The sequence below is a fragment of the Colossoma macropomum genome, unplaced genomic scaffold (genome assembly GCF_904425465.1).
Source record: "Colossoma macropomum unplaced genomic scaffold, Colossoma_macropomum, whole genome shotgun sequence".
Taxonomy (NCBI): domain Eukaryota; kingdom Metazoa; phylum Chordata; class Actinopteri; order Characiformes; family Serrasalmidae; genus Colossoma; species Colossoma macropomum.
This window is the reverse complement of record NW_023494791.1, coordinates 3033408-3055000: the sequence shown is the minus strand read 5'-3', so window position 1 is coordinate 3055000 and position 21593 is coordinate 3033408. Positions and strand designations below refer to the sequence as shown.

General features: G+C 39.7%; 1 protein-coding gene across 1 annotated transcript in view; it reads left to right on the top strand.

The window, feature by feature from the left end:
- wdr11 (WD repeat domain 11) overlaps positions 1-21593 on the top strand; it is a 154636-nt gene that overhangs the window by 33793 nt on the left and 99250 nt on the right. The window contains 4 exon segments of the mRNA XM_036573658.1: positions 5620-5722; positions 9706-9910; positions 11521-11621; positions 16874-17053. Coding sequence (XP_036429551.1) covers positions 5620-5722; positions 9706-9910; positions 11521-11621; positions 16874-17053 — 589 coding nt within the window.

Genomic DNA, 21593 nt, shown 5'->3' with positions numbered 1-21593 from the left:
GACACACAAAGTCTCTCTCTCTCTCAGAACCCTCACACTCGCTCCAGATGCCCTACTTCTTCTTTAAGACATTCTTAGGAACTTCTTGCCCTTAACTTTCCACCACCCTCCATTGTCCTGTACCATCAGGCATAACATTATGACCACCTCCTTGTTTCTACACTCATTGTCCATTTTATCAGCTCCACTTACTATATAGGTGCACTTTGTAGTTCTACAGTTACAGACTGTAGTCCATCTGTTTCTCTGATACTTTGTTAGCCACCTTTTACCCTGTTCTTCAGTGGTCAGGACCCCCATGGACCCTCACAGAGCAGGTACTATTTGGGTGGTGGGTCATTCTCAGCACTGCAGTAACACTGACGTGGTGGTGGTGTGTTAGTGTGTGTTGTGCTGGTCTGAGTGGATCAGACACAGCAGTGCTGCTGGAGTTTTTAAACACCTCAGTGTCACTGCTGGACTGAGAATAGTCCACCAACCAAAAATGTCCAGCCAACAGTGTCCTGTGGGCAGCGTCCTGTGACCACTGATGAAGGACTAGAGGATGACCAACACAAACTATGCAGCAGCAGATGAGCTATCGTCTCTGACTTTACATCTACAAGGTGGACTGACAAGGTAGGAGTGTCGAATAGAGTGGACAGTGAGTGGACACAGTGTTTAAAAACTCCAGCAGCACTGCTGTGTCTGATCCACTCGTACCAGCACAACACACACTTAACACACCACTACCACATCAGTGCAGTGTTACTGCAGTGCTGAGAATGATCCACCACCCAAATAGTACCTGCTCTGTGAGGGTCCATGGGGGTCCTGATCGGTGTAGATATAAATCATTTAGTTTAATTCATGCACTAATAACATTATGTATAAATTAACTGCTAAATACTCTGTGTTACATTAGAGTCATATTTGGCTGTTCAGTTAACAGCTAACAGTCTTACCGGTCAGTGAGGCACTGTTTACCTAAAAAAACTGAATCTTTTTAATTTTTGACTGTATTAAATTGTATTGGTTGGTATAATTGATTATCTGAATTTGGAGCCATTGGTTTTGATGTTAGTTACAAAATTTTCATATCGATTGTTCCCTAATAACTTTATTTAGCAATTGGTGTGTGGATGTTCTACCAGTCGACTTCTTGTCCTTTTCTGTCAATGAAGTAGAGAAAAACATTATCTAACAGTGAATTATCTGTTTTTTCCACTTCCCATAATGCTTTCCTAACATTGTTCAGTGGAAGATGACCTCAGTGTGAGGGTTACTGAAAGGTACTGACTGAGTTCAGCTCAGGATTTTTAAAGTGAGCAGCATCCACACAGGTTTTAACCTCTCGATATTGACGTATAGTTTTATTCTGCAAACTTTCTTTAAGGTTCTTCTGGCCAACTATAAAGAACAAACGATGGACCTGCATTCTTAATTCGGCCCATTTGTAAAACCTGAGCGTCCGCACTTTAAGCGAGTTTCCAGGAAATCTCAGTGCTTCTCTCCATCGACTGAATGTTGATAAAATGCTGTTGAGCAAAACTTTAGAAGCTTTTAGCTGGACCAGGTCAGCTGAGGTGAAATGTGATCGATCACAGAAGATCTGTGAAGATCACAGAAAAACACTTACAGCGAAATACTGTTAATATCTCACTATACCCTCCATACTCCTCCTACAGTATGTCATCAGCTATGGATAATTAGGCTGTTCAAAAAAAAGAAAATAAACACTGTATCTCCAAAACGGTGACTTTACAGCAGAGATTAGGTTACAGATCGTCTAATAATAATGAGCAAAATCCAAGTCAGTATTGCTTTTATATTGAAATCCTGTTACAAGTACATTTTTTTAAAGGGGTAGTTTTCAGCCTTGAGGGGCATTTTATATTAAATTGTGCTCACAGTTACATTGAGACCTAAGCAGAAAATTAAATGTCAATATTTAGAACTGTCTGTTTTCCTGTTTACCCACTTCAACTCAGGAATTGCTTGTTAATTGGCTGATTATATCATATTTTTATGGACATATAACATTCATAAGACATTATTTTGGGTAATTCTTTTTGCCCTTGAGCTTGTATTATAAGGAGCAGAAATGTTCAGTATGGCTCCTGAGTTATGCAGCTATCAAAGTGTTGGCCGTATTGTCAGGAGATCACAGTTCTCTCCCTGACGAGGCCACAACCATCCATGTCCAGGGGGCCAATTATTTATTCTATTATTATATATTCTTCAGTGATATGAAGCTGACGTCAGATATTCACCAGCTTCTTGTTTGAAATTTTCCCGTTCCCACCTTAAATGGTGCAGCAGTTACATTCTGGCGCTTCAGGCATCAGTACTGCTGCACCATTCAAGGTGGAACGGGAAATTTGGCTAGCTAGCTATCAGCTATCAACATCAGCATCCTATTAGTGATTTTTTATGCTTGTTATGAAGAAAACGACCATAATACATTGAAATGACATTAAACTAAGATAAAACAATGATTATCATAATTTTTAACAGAGAAAATTCTCACATTTGTGGGTTTCTTTGGTCTCTTGTTCTCCATCTCGCCGGTTTTTCTTTTTTTCTCATAACTCTCTGTTTAGAGTGTCTGAAAAACCTCTGTTTGGAGGTTCATGTAGCCCCAACACTTCACCCTACCCCTCTATCTCAACAAGAATCGGGACACCCTACCCCTAGACGTGAACAGAGGGCTAAGGGCTCAGTGGTAGGGGTGAGGGGTGAAATGGATGAAATTGGGCCCAAGAGAGCATCACTGTCCTCTCTCCTTCTGGGTGGACAAGGTGGTCCTCCCTCTCCCCTCCTCACTCAGCGAGATGCTGGCCAGTGCATCTGTTAGCTGATGTCACAGAATTAGCAGTTAGCGTTCTCCTCCAAGCGTGTTGAGCTCCAATGACGTTGCGTTAGTAGCAGTTTGAAAAGATGTGGTGAAGCTTCACATGTCTCGGAGGAAACTCATGAACTTCCAGCTTGACATCATCAGAGCTGCTGGGTGGAATCGGACAGCTGGGGAGGAAAATTAGGTAAAAGTAAAAAAAAAAACAAACGAACTAGAACCTCTAGTTATTTTCAGATATTCATACATACGCTGTATCATGTAACAATACAGTGTATTGAGTTGTCAGTAGTGTGTTAGCTTGCGGCTCATGTAGTTTGTGGCTGGAGTGCTTGATTGGGACACTATAAAGCACAGCTTGTGTTTGAAATACTATACTTTTGTATTAGAGTATTAGAATAAACTCAAAATGGAAACATTAACATACTGCATCGCTGTATCTCCAAAATTCGAACTTTACAGGAAAAGGGAAAAAAATACTTTACTTTTAATGCAAAGTCAAAGGAGCCAGACTTTTTTCCAAGAAATTTTGGGTCGTTTCTGTTGGTCCACTCATTATGAAATGTCCACACAATGTAAAGGACAATGGGTACTTTCAAATTATGTCAAAAACTGAAAAAAAACAACATATGCACAGTTTATTTTTTCCTATATTGAAAAATGTTTCAAAAAGATGCCACTCTATTGTATCCAATTGAATAACAGAATAACACACTCAGTCTGAACAGTGAAATGCTGAAGACAAGAATCCACATAATTGTCAATACCTTCCTACTATCTGTCTCCCATTAAAGGTACATTTAAACTGAATACTAATAGAAATCTAACTCACTCCGTGTATCTGTGAAGAATGTCATTAATGATGTATAAATGTAGGGCGGCACGGTGAAGGGCGGCACGGTGGTGCAGTGGGTAGCGCTGTCGCCTCACAGCAAGAATGGCCTGGGTTCAATTCCCGGCCGGGCAACCAGGGTCATCTCTGTGTGGAGTTTGCATGTTCTCCCCGTGTCTGCGTGGGTTTCCTCCGGGTACTCCGGTTTCCTCCCACAGTCCAAAAACATGCAGTCAGGCTGATTGGACATGTAAAAATTGCCCCTAGGTGTGAATGTGTGATTGTGTATGTCTTTCTGTCTGCCCTGCGATGGACTGGCGACCTGTCCAGGGTGTATCCTGCCTTCCGCCCAATGACAGCTGGGATAGGCTCCAGCACCCCACCGCGACCCAGAAGGATAAGTGGTTTAGATGATGTATGATGTATAAATGTATTACACAGGCAGTAAAATCCCCTTAAAATACTGCTAAATAAGTTCAATATTGCACATGATCCATACAGATGTGAAAACAGAGGAGTAATTAAGTGTGATAATTACAACAGTAAATAACTTTCAGAGTGCTGTGTTATTAGCCTACTAACTCCAAGTGACACTCGAACATCCAAAAGTGTCTCACAGTTATTCTGTATCAATGAACAAGCAACCTGAGCAAAATCACATGAACCCAAAACCACTGCGGTGGAGCTCTCGTCAGCAAGGCCATATTATGTTACACTGCCTTTTCTTTTTGTTTTTATTTATTTATTTGGATTTTTCACCAGTTTTCTAAGCGCTAAGAGGGTGAAGGCTAGAACAGGCTTCCTCCGAGTCCTGTGAAGCACCGCCGCATCTTTTTGAACTGCGGCTACCGCAACGTCATTGGACAGTTGAACACGCTTGGAGGAAAGTGCCAATCGCCAGTTCTGTTGCATCAGCTAACAGACACCTGCACTGAGTAGCATTGCGTTGAGTGATGGGGGGAGGGGGGCATCCTACCACCCACCCACCCAGAGAGCTAATTGACTATTTTCACACTTCCGCGTTCGTTAATGCGGACGAGTAAATAGTAGCGTTAAACGGCTTCCGGTCGCGCTGTAAACAACGGCTGATACTGCCTGAAATCATTCCTGCGTTCCTAATGCACCAATAATTCAACTGAACAGCCTCACCTGAGTTTCCACTCGATTAAGTTTAAAAATGTTCAACTTCAGCTGAAAAGCTCAGCTCGTCATGTGTCACATTTTAACGAGGTAGCCAATCAAAAAAAGAGTAAAACTGAGCGGAGATGCGCTTTCAGACGTGGGATGCGTGGCTCCGTTGTCTGCCGCAGCGTACTTTGTTTACCGGGCTGCCCCTGAGCGCCGCACAGTGGTAAAAACAGCACACAGCGGCAGATGCGCAGATTCATACAGAGTTTTGCGTGACGTGCACTTTAGCCACTTCAGACTAACCTTTCTGCCCATGTTAGAGGAACTACCAGACATGGAAACCGCTCTTCTGTTAACCAAGCTGAGGCCGAAGGACGTTTTTTGAGAGATGCTGAAAACCGGAGACCCTCTATTGCCACTCTGTTAAACGGTGCAGGTGAAAGTTCGATAACGCTACTGTTTACAGCCGGATGTGACGATGCAGTGACAGTGAAAAAGGTCTGTTGTGCTCTCTTGGACTCCCGGCCACTGACGGCTGTAGCATCACCAGTGATCTCCTGATGACAGGGCCAATGCCACTTGGGAGCCCTCCTTTTGTTTTTATTGGATTTAGCACTGAGGTTACTAAATCTCACACGTCCTGGCAGGAGGCCTCAAGCGTGTTCCACACTGAGTGTTGTTAGTTTGTAAGTTTGAGGGAAGTTTTTGGGTCCTTTGGGTCTGACAATCAGCTGTGGGTGCTGCAGGTGTGTCTGTGTATCTGTGTGTGTGAGATGTGAGCAGATGAGATGTGACGCACACACTCCTGCTGTCCTTTCTCCTGCAGGTGATCCCGTGTGCCCAGAGGGATGTTCTCTACTGCCTGCACGAGAACGGCTGCATCACACTCCGTGTGTGCCGGTCCACCACACCCTTGGCGGAGGAAACAGGCAAGACCCCCCCACCCTTCTTCCACCCCCCCTAAACGTTCTCACAAGCCATCCATTCATTTCAAATGCTGTTTGGCCACCAGAGACCGCAAGACCAATCAATCTGTCAGGCTTTACTAACACGCTGGAACAGCAGCTCACAACACTCTGCAGAGCTCAGTGGCGAGGGCAGCGGACCATCAGCTCAGAGGCTGATGGTTCATATCCAGTAAACTGGCCTTGGCTGCGAGTTCTAATGGTTCTACCCTTACAGTGTTCTCTGCTAATGCACCTCATAGAATTCTATGAGCTTGAATTTAGAGGAATATTAAAAGGAACAGTTATATCTACATTTCTAATAATGGATTTATAATGAAAGAAGTCTTGTAAAAGATGGTGCTTCAAGGGTTCTTTAGTAAAGTAAATGGTTCTATATAGAACCATGAATACTCAAAGAAGTCTTTGTATGATTACAGGTTTTTTGCATCATGAAATGGTTCCTTTTGCAGATTGATGGAGAATGTGTTGTATATGGTTTTATATAGAGCCTTTTTGAAAAGGGTTCTATATAGCACCTAAAATGGTTCTTCTGTTGTAACAAGCTTGACATCATAACAAGAGCAGAACCCTTTGGAGTGCTGTATATTAAAAAGAAAGAAAAATCATCTTCATTCATCTACAGCACTTTCTCCATCAATCTGAAGAACCCTTTCATGACGCAAAACCCTTTAATCATACAGAGGGTTCTTTGCCTGTTTGTGGTTCTATATAGAACCATTTTCTTTACTAAAGAGCCCCTGAAGAACCATCTTTAAGCGTGTACCTCTGTGCAGACATTATTAGTATGGCCTATTTATCACATTGAACTGCAGGTTCATGGAGCGTAGTCCTGATAGGCATCAGTGTGTATAGGAAGTAAACGTCCTAAAATTATATAAAAATAATCTGCTTGAGAACCCGGTTCTGTTGAAACCGAGGAGCTGAAACTCTTGTGTTCATGATTATATGACCAAACACTTAAAAATTGATGAAATTATTGAAAAATACAATGATGAGTTCTGTGTTCTAAGAACTCAAGAAGAACCCTTTCTTGATGCAAAGAACACTTTCATCATACAAAGGGTTCTTTGCAGGTTCCTGGTTCTATATAGAACCATTTTCTTTAAGAAAGAACCCCTGAAGAACCATCTTTTTAAAAACTGTACCTCTTTGCATTCCTAGCTTCCTTGCATCGCTATTAGCACTTTTTTGTGCACATTATTAGTACTTTTCTTATTTTGCGTTGAACTGCAGGCTTATTATTAAGCTATTAATCCTAATATGTATTCAGTAAGTACTGTGAATTGTTCAATAACTACAAACCTCAATTCCACAAAAGTGACAGCAGTGATTACTAATTTCTGTTTAACCTGTGCTAAATTGAAAACACTATAAAAACATATTTGATATTTTACCTTATGCTATTTTTTGTGATCAACTTTTATTAGCTTTCAACAGGTATGTAACTTACATTCCTGTTCAATGCGGACAAACATGAATAGGTACAGTCAAGATCACAGTCTATACAAGTACAAATATAACATGGTCACACCAGATAAGAAGGTAAGTGTAGGGTGAGTTTTGTGGGCATTGATCTAATGGGCTAGTACTAAAACCTTAAGAGCTGATTGAATTGCATCCCACACCAGTATTGTAGCTGATTTAGCTTTATCATTGCAGTAGTCTGCTCAAGGGAGACTCATTGTAGAATAGTAATCATTGTTCGATATGCGATAATCGCATATTTGGATTAAACCAATTATTGCCTCATGCTTTTTATTGTTTTTTTGTAAATATGTGCTCCTCCCAATATTGATACCTACAGCACGTTCCAGAAAAGTTGAGACGGGAACCTGTTTACCACTGTGTTACATCATCTTTCCTTTTAACAACAGTTATTAATCGTTTGGGTACTAAAGACTCCAGTTGATCCAGTTTTGAAAGCAGATTATTGCCATCATACAAGTCTTCAGCTGTGTAGCCGTACAGGGTCTTCAGCGTCATATTTTGTTCTTCATTATGCGCCACACGGTTTCAATAGGAGACACGTCTGGACTGCAGATAGGCCAGTCTAGCACCCTCACTCCCTGATTACGCAGCCATGCTGTTGTGCATGCAGAATGTTTCTTGCTCTTGTCATGCTTAAATAAATCTTAGAGGTGCTTTCACAGCTTTTCACAGAAGTTACCCACTAACTCTAAAACTAGTAGTAATGTGGAAAGTCCTTTACTTCTTTGGTCCAGAGAACACAACGTCTGTTATTTCCATAAATGATCTGAAAGGTTGACTTCTCAGACCACAATACACATTTCCACTTTGCAAAAGTCAGTTTCAAACGAGCCCAGAGAAGTCGGCAGTGTTTCTTGACGTTGTTGACATATGACTTTTACTGTGCATGGTACAGTCTTAACTTAATTTAGTTAATGTAGTGACTGACCGTGTTTATTGACAACAATTGGTCAAGAGTATTCCCGAGCCCATGTGGTGATAACCATCACAGAAGCATCTCAGTTTTTCAGAGATTTTTTAATCTGTGAGATTTTCTAGTAATAATTAAATATCGTGTTTGTGTTTTTGTTTAAATACATGTCAAATCGAATTTACAAATCTCTTTTCTCTTTTTATTTGCATTTCACATACTGTCCTAACTTTTTTGGAGTTGAGGCTTGCACTGCTGCTGCACAATGTATAGGTTTTTAATTGGCATTGTAGTATTTACCTTTGCTTTTCTGATGTCACAGAAGGATACACTATACAAATGAGCCCTCTAACCAATTACAAAATGTTTTTATGTCCTCTAAGCATCTCAGCTGATTGCACAACTTTAGTGCACATGATTATGGTGAAAATAATGAAGACAAAGCTACACTATCAGATCAAAGGTCCCTGTGTTTTTACTATATTTCACCACATATTGTAACATATAATGCAGCCCCAATAACTATACCAGGGGTCGCAACCCAGATGTTAAGAAGAGCCGATTTGTCCTTTCAGCAAAAATCAAATCACCTTGGGAGCCACAACAGTATGTCCATTTTATTGAAGTAACGTTTCACCATCTTGGCTGTAAATATGTCTCAGTATGTGCGAATATCCTAGTCTAGTATAGGCTAAAATATATAAACGAAAACGCAGACTTGCTCTACTTTAAGTTTTAGCTCAACTATAGCTACTTTTCTCGCATCTCCGGCAGGAAACTTTTCCTCAAAAGTAGAACAGTTTCTTGTAAAATGTCTCTCAATGTTTAATTTTTACGAGGCTAAAGTCGCTTCACATTTGCCAGCTTCTTGTTCAAATTTTACCCGTTCTACTTTAAAAGGTGCCTGAGGTGCCAGAATGTAACTGCTGCACCATTTAAGGTGGAAGGGGAAAATTCGAACTAGAGGCTGGCGAATGAGAAGCGACTTAAGCTTTGTGACTTTTGAGTGTTTGACAGTTTCTTGTTGCAGATTAAACGTATCAGGAAACCAGCTGGAGTGATTATAAACGCAAATAAGTCCATTCGTCTCCAAATTGTGTTCATCTTAAATCTCTCTCTTTGCCGTTTCGTTAACTACTAGCTAGGTGAGATTGTTGTCTGTGTTGCTATGGTGACCAGCAGTCTGGGCTGATCTTCAGGGTTAAAGGGTGAATTAGCAGTTCTACATTAACTCCAGCGTTTAAGACCATTTATTGTTAAACTGTGTTGAATGATCAGCAGAGCTTTATTTTACTGTAAAGGAGGATTATTTTATTTTTTACCTACAAATCTAATTCGCTGTGGAGCCACAACAGGGCAGTAAAAGAGCCGCATGTGGCTCCTGAGCCACACATTGCCGACCACTGAACTACACTGAAGCTAACATGTAAGTTAGGTAGAAGTACCTTCTTGGTGGGCCTTCATGTCCCAGAGAGCTGTTTGCTTTGTAGATGGTATCTCAGTACAATCCAGTGCATTTCTCTTAAAATTCCTTCTACTGTTTTAGCGGCAGACCCGGAGCAGAGCGTGCAGGAGTTGGTGTATGACCTGCGCTCACAGTGCGACGCCATCCGTGTCACCAAGACGGTGCGGCCCTACCGCGCCGTGGTCTGCCCCGTCAACGAGAACAGGGCCGCCCTGGTGGTCAGCGATGGCCGTGTCATGCTGTGGGAGCTGAAAGCTCACATTAGCAAAGCATCAGCCAACCTCAGGTATCTTTATAGTTGATTGATTATACTGATTATGTTTCATTCGCTGTCTGTACTGTCATTACTCAACAAGCCTAAAATGAAGGACATATTGACTCTTTCCCACAGTAGCCATTAAATATAATTTCAGCCTGTTTGGGATGTCCCTCAGATGAACTGAGTGTGTTTTTTTTTCCTTCAGTAATGTTAATGGAATATATTAAAATGCGTATGATTTACAAAACCAGAAGTGAAATGGATTTTTATCTTCATAGGTGAGCAAATGAGTCATTTATTGATACATAACTTTTATAACGTTTATAAAAGTGGGTTTGTTGTGTGTAAATGCTATTTTTTTTATTGTAATAACTGTACAGGCTTGTTTGATATGAAGAAACCTGCAGTTTTATTTCAGCATGGCCGTCTTTGTGGAGAGGTGTGATTGTTTTTCAAGGCAGGGGGTTCTCATCCCTCCCCTCTCGCCTCTCATTGCTTGCTAGCAGCTCAACAAGACAACGGTATCGTAGTTAATCTGATAACAGAGGGGAAACTAATATTTGATTATATTAGTTAAAAATTGATGTCCATTTAGCAGGTGGAATGACCTGCAGGAAGGGGTTAAAATATAAGAAAGTAGAAACGTCTAGTTCTGAAAGCTGATTGGCTGAGCCACGTTCGAAGCTGTAAAATGCGTAATAGATGCTCACTAACGAAATCTCACATTAACTGAATTCTTTATTTAAAGCACAGAGATATTAAAAAGTGCTCTTGTATGAAAAGTGGAACAGAGTACTCACAGGCTTTAGCATGTAGAAGAGGTATCAAAAATCTACAAGAGAACCCGGTTCTGCTTAAACTGAGTTGCTGAAACTCTTATGGTCATGATTATATGACTAACTAACACTTAAAAGTTGATGAAATTACTGAAAAATACAATGACGAGCTACTGGAAGTTCTATGTTCTAAGGCTGTGAAGTTGGCTCCATGAACCTCAGTAGCTCTTGAAAGCTGTCACCATACACACTTAAAAAAGAGAGTTCTTCAAGAGTTCTTTAGTAAAGAAAATGGTTCTATGTAGAACCATGAACATTCAAAGAACACTTTGCATGATTAAAAGGTTTTTCGCACCATGAAAGGGTTCTTCAGACTGATGGGGAATGAACGGTACATGGTTCTTCAAAGAACCTTCTTGAGAAGGGTTCTGTATTGTTACAAGCTTGACATCTTAGCAATAAAAGAACTGCTTTTAGTGCCATATAGAATCCTTTTCAAAAAGCTTCTATCTAGAACCATCAACAGCACATTCCGAAGAACCCTTTTACGATGCGAAGAACCCTTTCATCATGCAAAGGGTTCGTTGAGTGTTCATGGTTCTATATAGAACCATTTTCTTCACTAAAGAACACTTGAAGGACCATCACTTTTAAGAGTGTATGACCATAAACACATGAATGATAAACAGCCGTTCAAATAGGAATTAGTGTTTTTTTAACCAATAGCGTTTGTGGAACAATCGTTTATTTGGCAGTTAATTGGTTAATTGGTTAATCATGTACATCTTTAGTCTGTACCAAAGATTGTAAAGGTCTCTCTCTTTGTGTCTGTCCTCCTGTCTGTTTCTCACTTAATCACAGTTCTGGCTTGTCCCCTCTCTACTCTCCAATCAATTTCTGTGGCACTCCTTTGATCCGGAGCCAGAAACGGATCCCAGACCTCTCCCTCAACACAATGATTGGTGAGACACTGTACACCACACATGCGCCTAAATACATACTTGCTTTACTGTACTTAAAGGCTCCTAATAAGCATCATTAAATATTTCAGTATCACTTTATTTTAAGGATCACACATTGGGGGGATTATTAAGGCCTTGTAGAGCCCAAATCAGTCACTTCTAAATGACTGTTCATTCACTCTGCGTTAAACTTTATTCATTAGGATCTGTATTACTGCACAATTGAAGATCTGTTATGTGTAAATCACTGCTAACTGCATAGTCAGTTGCAATAATGCACAATAAACGCTCTGTTAAATATATTATTTAGTATGAGTAGTCACTTAAATGAACATCTTATTAGTGTACAATTCCTATAGGTTCTAGATAACGTCAGTTGACTTCTGTAGTGTATCGCTTTAAACCTAATAACAATTGAATAAGTCACTAAAGACTTCAAGATGTGTTCTGTATTCTACTGTAGAGTTTTAGTCATCACTAATTAGAGGCTGAAAAGTGCTAAACAGGTTTTCAATAAGTCAGTTTGCATCACAAATTCAGTACTATAATATTTTGATTGGAGAAAATTTTAACTACAACCCCGTTGGGACGCTGTGCAAAATGTAAATAAAAATAGGATGCAATGATGTGCAAATCATGTAAACCATATTTTTTAAGGAAAATACTACAAAGACAACATATCAAATGTTGAAGCTGATAAATTTTATTGTTTATTGAAAAATATATACCCATTTTGTATTTGATGCCAACAACACATTCCAGAAAGTTGGGACAGGGGCCTGTTTACCACTGTGTTTCATCACCTCTTCTTTAACAACACTCTAAGTGTTTGGGAACTGAGGAGACACTGCTGTAGTTTTGAAAGTGAAACTTTTCCTGTTCTTGCTTGATGCAGGATTTCAGCTGCTCAACAGTTCAGGGGCTCATTTGTCACATTTTTCGTTTTCACAACATGGCAAATGTTTTCAGTGGTGACAGTCTGGACTGCAGGCAGGTCAGTTTAGCACCCAGACTCTGTTGTAATACATGCAAAATGTGGTTTGGCATCATCTTCCTGAAATAATCAAGGCCTTCCCTGAAAAAGACGTCGTTTGGATGGCAGCACATGTTGCTCCAAAACCTGGACATATCGTTCAGCATTAATGGTGTCTTCACAGATGTGCACGTCACCCATGCCATGTGTACTAATGCCCCCCTATACCATCATGAATACTGGCTTTTGAACTGCGCGCTAAAAACAAGCAGAGTGGTCTTTAGCCCGGAGGACACAGTGTCCATGATTTCCAAAAAAATATCAAATTTTGATTTGTGAGACCACAGGACACTTTTACATCGCCTCAGTCCATCTTAAATGAGCTCAGGCCCAGAGAAGGTGGCAGCATTTCTGAATCCTGTTAATCTATGGTTTTTTCCTTGCATGATAAATTTTTAACTAGCATTTGTGGATGCAGTGATGAACTGTGTTCACAGACAGTGTTTTTCAGAAGTGTTTCTGAGCTCATGCAATGATTTCCACTACAGAATTGTCAGTTTTTAATGTAGAGCTGCCAGATTGTCCGAAGATCACGGCCAGCCAGCATTGGTTTTTGGCCTTGTCCCTTGCATACAGAGATTTCTCCAGATTCTCTAAATCTTTTAATTGTGTTTTGTACTGTAGATGATGAAATCCTCAAGTTCTTTGCTATTTTATGTTGAGAAACGTTATTCTTGAACTGTTGCACTATTTGATCGTGCAGTCTTTCACAGAGTGGTGAACCCCTCCTCATCTTTACTTCTGAAAGACTCCGCCTCTCTGAGATGCTCTTTTATACCCAGTCATGTTACTGACCTGTTGCCAAATAACCACCAGGTGTTTTTTTTATTTTATTTTATTTTATTTATTTATTTATTTATTTTAAGTATTACGCAGCTTTACCAGCCTTTTGTTGCCCCCGTCCCAACTTTTTTAAAACGTGGTGCTGGCATCAAATTCAAAATGGCCAAATATTTTTCAAAAAACAATAAAATATATCAGATTCAACATTTGATATGTTGTCTTTGTACTATTGTCAATGAAATATAGGGTTTAAATGTTTTGCACATCTTTTGCATTTTGTTTTTATTTACATTTTGCACAGCGTCCCAAAGGGGTTGTATTTTAACTGTTATTTAAACTACTGATGTTGAATTTGGGAATAAAACATAACCTGTCGCATTCCTTTTGAAATCCATGCCCCAAACCACAGCTGCACAGCTCTGTCAGTAAAGCAGCTATTTTCTGATCAGTCTGTGGTTTGTTTACAGTTTGATTTGATGCATTTGACGTTTCCAGCATAGACATCCTGAAAGCTTTACGGCATTATGTGATACTACATTTGGCTGCTCACTTGTTGTTAGAACATCAGGATGAAGTATCTTCTCACCCACTTAGCTTCAATAGATTTAATTTAACAAGTGCATTCCTAATGAAGAACCAGCCGAAGGAGCTCCATCATGTTTAGTGTCTCTTTCCTCTGCTTTCCTTTTTTTCACCTCCACCTCGTCACTGTCTCCTGCGTGGAATAAGATGAGCCGTCTTGTGAGCCCTGTGCTCTTTTCTTTGGAAGGCTGGGTGTTTTGAGCTCCTGAGGGCACACTCTGCTCTCCTTTCATCCTCTTGTTCCAGTCAGTAGCCCAAAACTGATAACCTTCTCATACATGGAGGCCCTTTTTATCTCCTTTGTATCTGCTTTAACATTGGCTCTGAGCTGCATGGATCATTTCTGCTGTTTGCCTTGCGGCTGAAGTGTCTGTGTCTCTCAGGGGTTGGACAGTACGACCGTATGTTATCTTTAATGTGAGGACTGAACTCACAGTAGGGCTCTTCAAATAAAACTCAATATTTGAGTAGATTTTGAATTCAGAGGAAAAATTTTAAATTCAGATTAGAAAATATCAATTTGAATGTCGAGTGTTCCAGGCCAGTTAGGTACATCGTCACATGATCACGAACAATTACTTGAAGAACATGCCATTGCTGACCATAAACATATAAAACAGCCATTTGTTTTGGTTTAACCTTTTTAACTCATTGGAACCACCAGTTGTTCCAAAACGCACTTCGTCATATTCTTTATCTCATAACTTTCATATTTTATAAGCTTCATTTAAAATGTGGGTGTCATATGAGAGCTGGGACTATCTTCATTCCAGTCAAATAGATGGGTAATGTAGTTTTAAAACTTTATAATAAAAGAAGCTGAACTTTTTCTACTGAAAGTCGACCAGTTTTTCCACAAATCTGGACTATAAACTGGATCTCAGACGGCGTCTCTTCAGTGATATATTCTGTAAAAATTATTTTTATAAAAAAATACAAAGAACATCTAAGATTTTTGGCTTTCAGCCGTAACTTGTAAGCATATAGCAATATGTTTATGATCATAAAACACATTTTCATTTGAGGGGAGCTTTTACACAAAAAAAAACCCAAAATGTAAATTTATTTCATGTAATTACTGAATAATTTGCCTTAGAGTTTGGGCATGTAAATTCATATGGAAAAACCGAAATATACCCACAAGTATAAGAGGCTGATTAGAATTATATGACGATATTTGCAAACAACTGACACTTTTTTAGCAGCTCAGTCGTTCCGAACAAGCTGATATGTTTACTATTTAAACTCAATAATGCTAACGTAAATACGTTCCTGTGAGAGGTTCCCAAATGATCTGCTTCAGATAGCAGACGTTTCTGACTTGCTAACACTCTGAATGTGGATGCTTTGTATTTATAAGCTGCTATACAGCTACTGCAGCCGCCTGCTCCAGTCACAGACTTGACAGTCGCTCTTTCGTCACCACCGCTGTCCTTAGCTTATAACTACAGTGGTAGCTTATATACAGCTTATACCTATAACTGCCGTAAAGGTTTTATGGAAAAGTCCTTCACAGAGCTCCATCAGAATAGTCCTGGGTACCCTTTTTGATGACCATCTTGCGATTGGTGTCCCTCAGACTAAGAATTACTGGTTTAAACACTGTGTGCTTTTGGGCTCCTGTGATTATTTCTGTGGAGGGCCCTCTAGTGGAAGTAGAAAACATAACATATAAATATACTATTAGAACTGATAGAAAGTATGAGGACTAATGTTAGAATAAAAACAATTATCAGTAAAAAATGAAGTAGTGATTTTATATGTTTAAGTCTTTAGTTTAACCATTTCTAAACCTGTCTTTGAGGAAGCACATTATTATCTGTAGTTATCATCTAATACCTGGTTTGGGTAATAAAAACTTCATTAAATTAAATCAGGTGTCCTGCTGATGGAATTCAACAAATCCATGTGATGGCTCAAATTACATTTATTACTCACTATTACAAATTTCAGATTACTCACAATATATCAACTACTAGAAATTCTTGTTACTTTTTACATAATTGATGTTAATGTATTCTAAATTAAGTGATATTCATCACAAGCACAAACACACTTGTTGCCAAAATAAATGGTTTTAAATAGTGTGCTTAGGTGCACAAATCACTTTATCTAGAAAGAAAGATATTGTCTTAATAGGCTGATGCAAATCTTTACGGTGGAAATGTCTTCAAATGTCAGTGTTTTTGAAATATGGACTATTATACAAAATTAGTTTTAGCTGCGGTTGTACAGTAAAAACAGAAACTGTAAATGAAAAGACAAAAAACAATGAAGTATTCAAAGCTTAGCTATTTACTAGGAATCTGTTCTGATCTATTTAAACCCAAGGTGTTAATAGAGATAGTAATTAGTAATTATTATATATTTATCTTATTATAGTTATTATTATAAATATATAATAAGTGAACATAATTTATTGGGTTTTTTCTATTGGGAGAAGTCTGCTCCAAACCCTAACCCCTAAATTTACAGTTGTGAAACTAATGTATTTATTCAGAAATTGCTGTCAGTACCCAGTTTTAGTCAGTAGGCAGAGCCTTATTTTAGCCACGCCCCTGCATTTTAGAGCAGGAATGAGGCTGCATCCCTGTCCCTCATGGCTACATAGTGAGCAGTTAGATCCCCTTGTTTTGAAGTACACCCCCATTTCCAGAGAAATTGGGCTGCTGTGCAAAATGTAAATAAAAACATCATTTAAACCTTAAATGTAATTGAAAATAGTACAAAGACAACATATCAAATAATGAAACTGAGCAATTTTATCATTTTTTGAAAACTGTATGCCCATATTGAATTTTTCATTAAACTGTCCTCACCAGACCTTCTGCTCTCCGACTGGCTGTGTTCTCAGGTCACACTCTGATCTCAGGTGTAGATCCCCCCTGGCCTGCGGCTGGCCAGCAGGAAGTGCAGCTGAAGTTTCTCCTGACCGGGCTGCTGTCCGGCTTGCCCTTGCCACCCTTCTCCCTGCGTATGTGCCCCCCACTGACCACCAAGAACATCAACCACTACCAGCCCCTGCTGGCTGTAGGTGAGTACTGCACACAGCTCCTTTTGTCGAGCTCTGTAGCGAGTCCACATTTTGCATTATGTTTTGATGAGGAGGGATTCTTTGAAAATGTCTTTCCAAACGACATTTTCGGTTCTGCTGTCTCTTTATTACGGGCACATACAATCTTTTTTTTTCTGGCACCCTATAAATTTTACATTCTTATATTTTGGCTGTTGTTAATGGGACCTGACTGATGCATCATTTTTGTGGCCAATATAGTTTTTAAGGCATCAGAAATTAAGATAACTGAAGCTGTCAGCTGATATAATTTGTTTTTTTTTGGATTTCAATTTTATATTACAATGGTTTATTAATTACATGCTTTACTGACTGATCAGTTTGTTGGATGTCAACTGTGAATTGTGAAATATGTCTGTTTGCAGTGATTAGGTTTCTTAAACTCAAACACAACAAACTCTCAAATAATCTGCCTTAGATAATATATTGCAGCACTGGAGGCGGGGTTACCCAGAATGTTTTGCGTTTTTGTTTTTTTGGTAGTTATCTCCAATTTAACTTGTTTTTTTTTGTGTTATAATAATGCTGTTCTCATTCCTAAAGAGAGATTTAGGTTTTCATGTTTTTGTTATTTTAGTCATGATAGTGTTTTGTGTTCATGTTTAACAGAGAATTCCATCAGTCTTTCCCATTTCTGTATAATTAAATCGTTGAGATGTAAACAGAGTGGTTTGATTGAAATGCTCCATTTTAGAGAAAGTCAGAATTGTTCACGGTGGTGGTGAATGAAACCAGGCATCTGAAGAGTTTAATGCCTTTAAAAGCTCCCTCACAGAACGTTTTAACATGAAATTGTTAGAAATAGTCTGCCTGATGTCTGAGACATTGTTTTACCATAGTTTTGAGAAGGTTTTGGTCTAAAATGTGTTTTTAAAATCCATTCATGGTTGAGGGGTACATGTACGATGTTGTGACACAAAATAGACCCCAAAGAAAACTTAGTTTTTTCAATTTTTCCCATAAACATTCCATATAAAACTTAGAAGACTCGTGTAGGTTCACTGGTGGTTTTGGATAGTAAATAAAATGTCTATATTTGTGTTGTAGTCATGGCGACCCCTGGTTCCTATCACCACCACTGTAAAGAGATCTGAACCATTTCACACCAAACCACTCTGAATCACTCTGTTTACATCTTAATGACTAAATTCTGCAGAAATTTTGGAAAATTGGTGGAATTCCCCTGTCCACCCTGTATTGCTGTCATATAATTAATGAGGAGGTACCTCTTATTGGTGCCATTGATATTGGGCCAACTGATATAATAGTCGGGCTTCAGCTGTTATTGATTCCACCCATCGAGTCCTTCATGAATGAATGTTTTATAGCAGTTTTGTAGTAGAGGCCTGCCAGTTTCGCCCTTCAATAATGTGCTGAAAAGGGTTTTTGGAGCACTGCCAAAGAAACATGACTTAAACTCACCTAAAAAACCTTTCAGACGAGTGGTTTCTGTTAAGAGACTGAATTGAAAGTGGTTCTTCTATGGTGTCTATCCAGAGGACCATTTTTTGCTACCTTTATTTTTAAAAGTGTTCATTTAAAGGCAAACCTATTCTGCTGTTCAAAAAAATATATGGTGCTCATCTCATTCATAAATATAAATGAGAAGAGTGCTTATTTACTGCTGTGAAAAATGGTAATTTTGTAAACATACATTTTCATTTAAATGCAGAATCAATACCAACGATTTCAACCTACTTATTAAAGTTTGATTTTCAGGAAATACAGAATCAGTAGAAGGTAGAAATGAAAGGATTGAAAATGGATGTGGATCGTGAAGTATGTTTGTGCACAGACACCTCATCTCATCTCTGTCAGTATTCCTGACCTTGCCTTTGTAGCAGCTGTAAAGGAAATTGATGAATAACTGAAGCAAAACAAATCAGCCAATCTGATAAATGATTGGGGAGAAGAAAAAGGCACAAACATGTCATAAAGCTTTTCACAACTGCCGTTCATCATTTAATCCAAACGCCGATGCCACGGCTGTCTCTCTCTCTCTCTCTCTCTCTCTCTCTCTCTCTTTCTCTCTCTCTCTCTCTCTCTCTCGGTCTCTCTCTCATTTAGTCAATCACGTCTTTGATTAAAATCTCAGGAAAAAGATTGATTATAAGCATGGATATTAAAAAACTTCTCCAACAAAGTCAGAAAACTTTTTGGAGGGTAAAGTTTTACACAATTTAATATGCAGAATTAGAATCACTTGTTAGGAAGAGTAACAGTCTCTATCTTTTTTTTAGTTTTAATATACTTACAAATTATAAGATTCAAGCTGTGGTCTTTTCTGTGCAATTTGCAGGCAAAATGGTAGGTCACTTCTAGCCTTCATAACTGCAGAACAGTTTGAGCTACATATATAATACACATATCAGGACGTTCAGCAGACTCAGCGAGCTGTGACGTCAGCATCAGTGAGTAATTTGGCTCTGAAAATCACCCAGAATCCTGATATTATTACTCTCCTTTTTGGCCTTCATTGACATTATTCACACATCAGATCACTCATCAGACTCTGACCGCACCATCCAGAGTGATTTCATCCACCTGTGACCATCCATCAGCAAGCGGTCCAGCTCCAAAATCACCCAAACCCCACTCGCTACTGTTATATTACATCTCTGCTTTTAGCCTTCATATTATAAACAAAGGGTTAACAATAGCAACATGATTGACACACCTGAGCACTCAGAGGAACTGCCCATCACTAGCCAGAGTGAGAGAAACCAGCTCTAACATACCACAACCAGCACAAACACAGCCAGTATCACTGTAAAACCTGCTGTTAGCTCTCTGCTTTAGCCTTCATATGGCAACAAAAGGGTTAATGGATGTGAAAGCTGGACAATAAAAAAAGCAGGACAGAAAAATATTGATGCCTCACTCTTAGCAAAACTCATACACTCTGTATTTAAACGAGACGGCTACCATCATGGCTTCCATAGCAACACACGGCATTACACCGATCAGGCATAACATTATGACCACCTCCTTGTTTCTACGCTCATTGTGTTTCTGGTGGTGGTGGTGTGTTAGTGTGTGTTGTGCTGGTACGAGTGGATCAGACACAGCAGTGCTGCTGGAGTTTTTAAACACTGTGTCCACTCACTGTCCACTCTATTAGACACTCCTACCTTGTCAGTCCACCTCGTAGATGTAAAGTCAGAGGCGATAGCTCATCTGCTGCTGCACAGTTTGTGTTGGTCATCCTCTAGTCCTTCATCAGTGGTCACAGGACGCTGCCCACAGGACGCTGTTGGCTGGATATTTTTGGCTGGTGGACTATTCTCAGTCCAGCAGTGACACTGAGGTGTTTAAAAACTCCAGCAGCACTGCTGTGTCTGATCCACTCAGACCAGCGCAACACACACTAACACACCACCACCACATCAGTTACTGCAGTGCTGAGAATGACCCACCACCCAAATAGTACCTGCTCCTTGAGGGTCCATGGGGGTCCTGACCACTGCATAACAGAGTAAAAGGGGGCTAACAAAGTATCAGAGAAACAGATGGACTACAGTCTGTAACTGTAGAACTACAAAGTGCACCTATATAGTAAGTGGAGCTGATAAAATGGACAGTGAGTGTAGAAACACGGATATAATGTTATGCCTGATCGATGTATAAATTCATTATAAATTCATGTCAAGTATCCATGTTGCATCATTTCATCTCAAACTGCACCACTTTCCACACGGCCAATTGAGCTAAAAGAGCAAACCTGCCTCAAAAGGAGTCCCATGTGGGAGCTTTTCATATCACGTTAAGAAGAAACTGTAGTGCAGAATGTGTGATGAGAGGCAGATTTACCATGGAGGCACAACAACGTTAATAAATCATCTCAAATGTGTAAGTTTAGTGAAACTTCTCTGAGCATTTTGAGGCTCTTGTGAGAGTGATGCTGAAACCAGGGAGCTCAGAGCCTCGAGCCTGTTTGCTGTGATGAAATCTGGCATTAGATGAAGAAGGGAACATTGATGCTGCTGCTCTCCTTTAGGCAGATGAGTCTGTTGAGGGTGAATTTCATGAGCCTTTTGGCCACAGACGTGGAGCCTGAGAGCTGATAACACAGGTTTCAGCACTCATGTTGCACCAGCTGGGCATGTTAACTGGTGAATTGCTTCCAGAGTGGTTCTCCTCGTGTACAGACGGGCCTGTAGCTCCAAAAGCTCCTCAGTAGGCCCTTTTCACAAGAAATGGAAGTGTGTAAACCCTGAGTAAAACAAGTTCTGCTATTGCCTGGATAGTTAATAACCTCAGAAATATTAGCTGGAGATGTTGGAACAGCTTGCTAACAATAAACTACTTAAAGCGGCAAAAGCTGAACACGCACACATCCCGGCAGGGGGTGTGCCGGGTCATCAGGCCCCGTAGCGCCACTGTAGACTTTTTCTTATTTGCGTTTATAAGCACTCAACCGGTTTCCTGAAATGTTTAATCTGCAATGAGAAACCGTCAAACATAAAGTGGCTGAAGTCGACTTCCTGTTCGAATTTTTCCG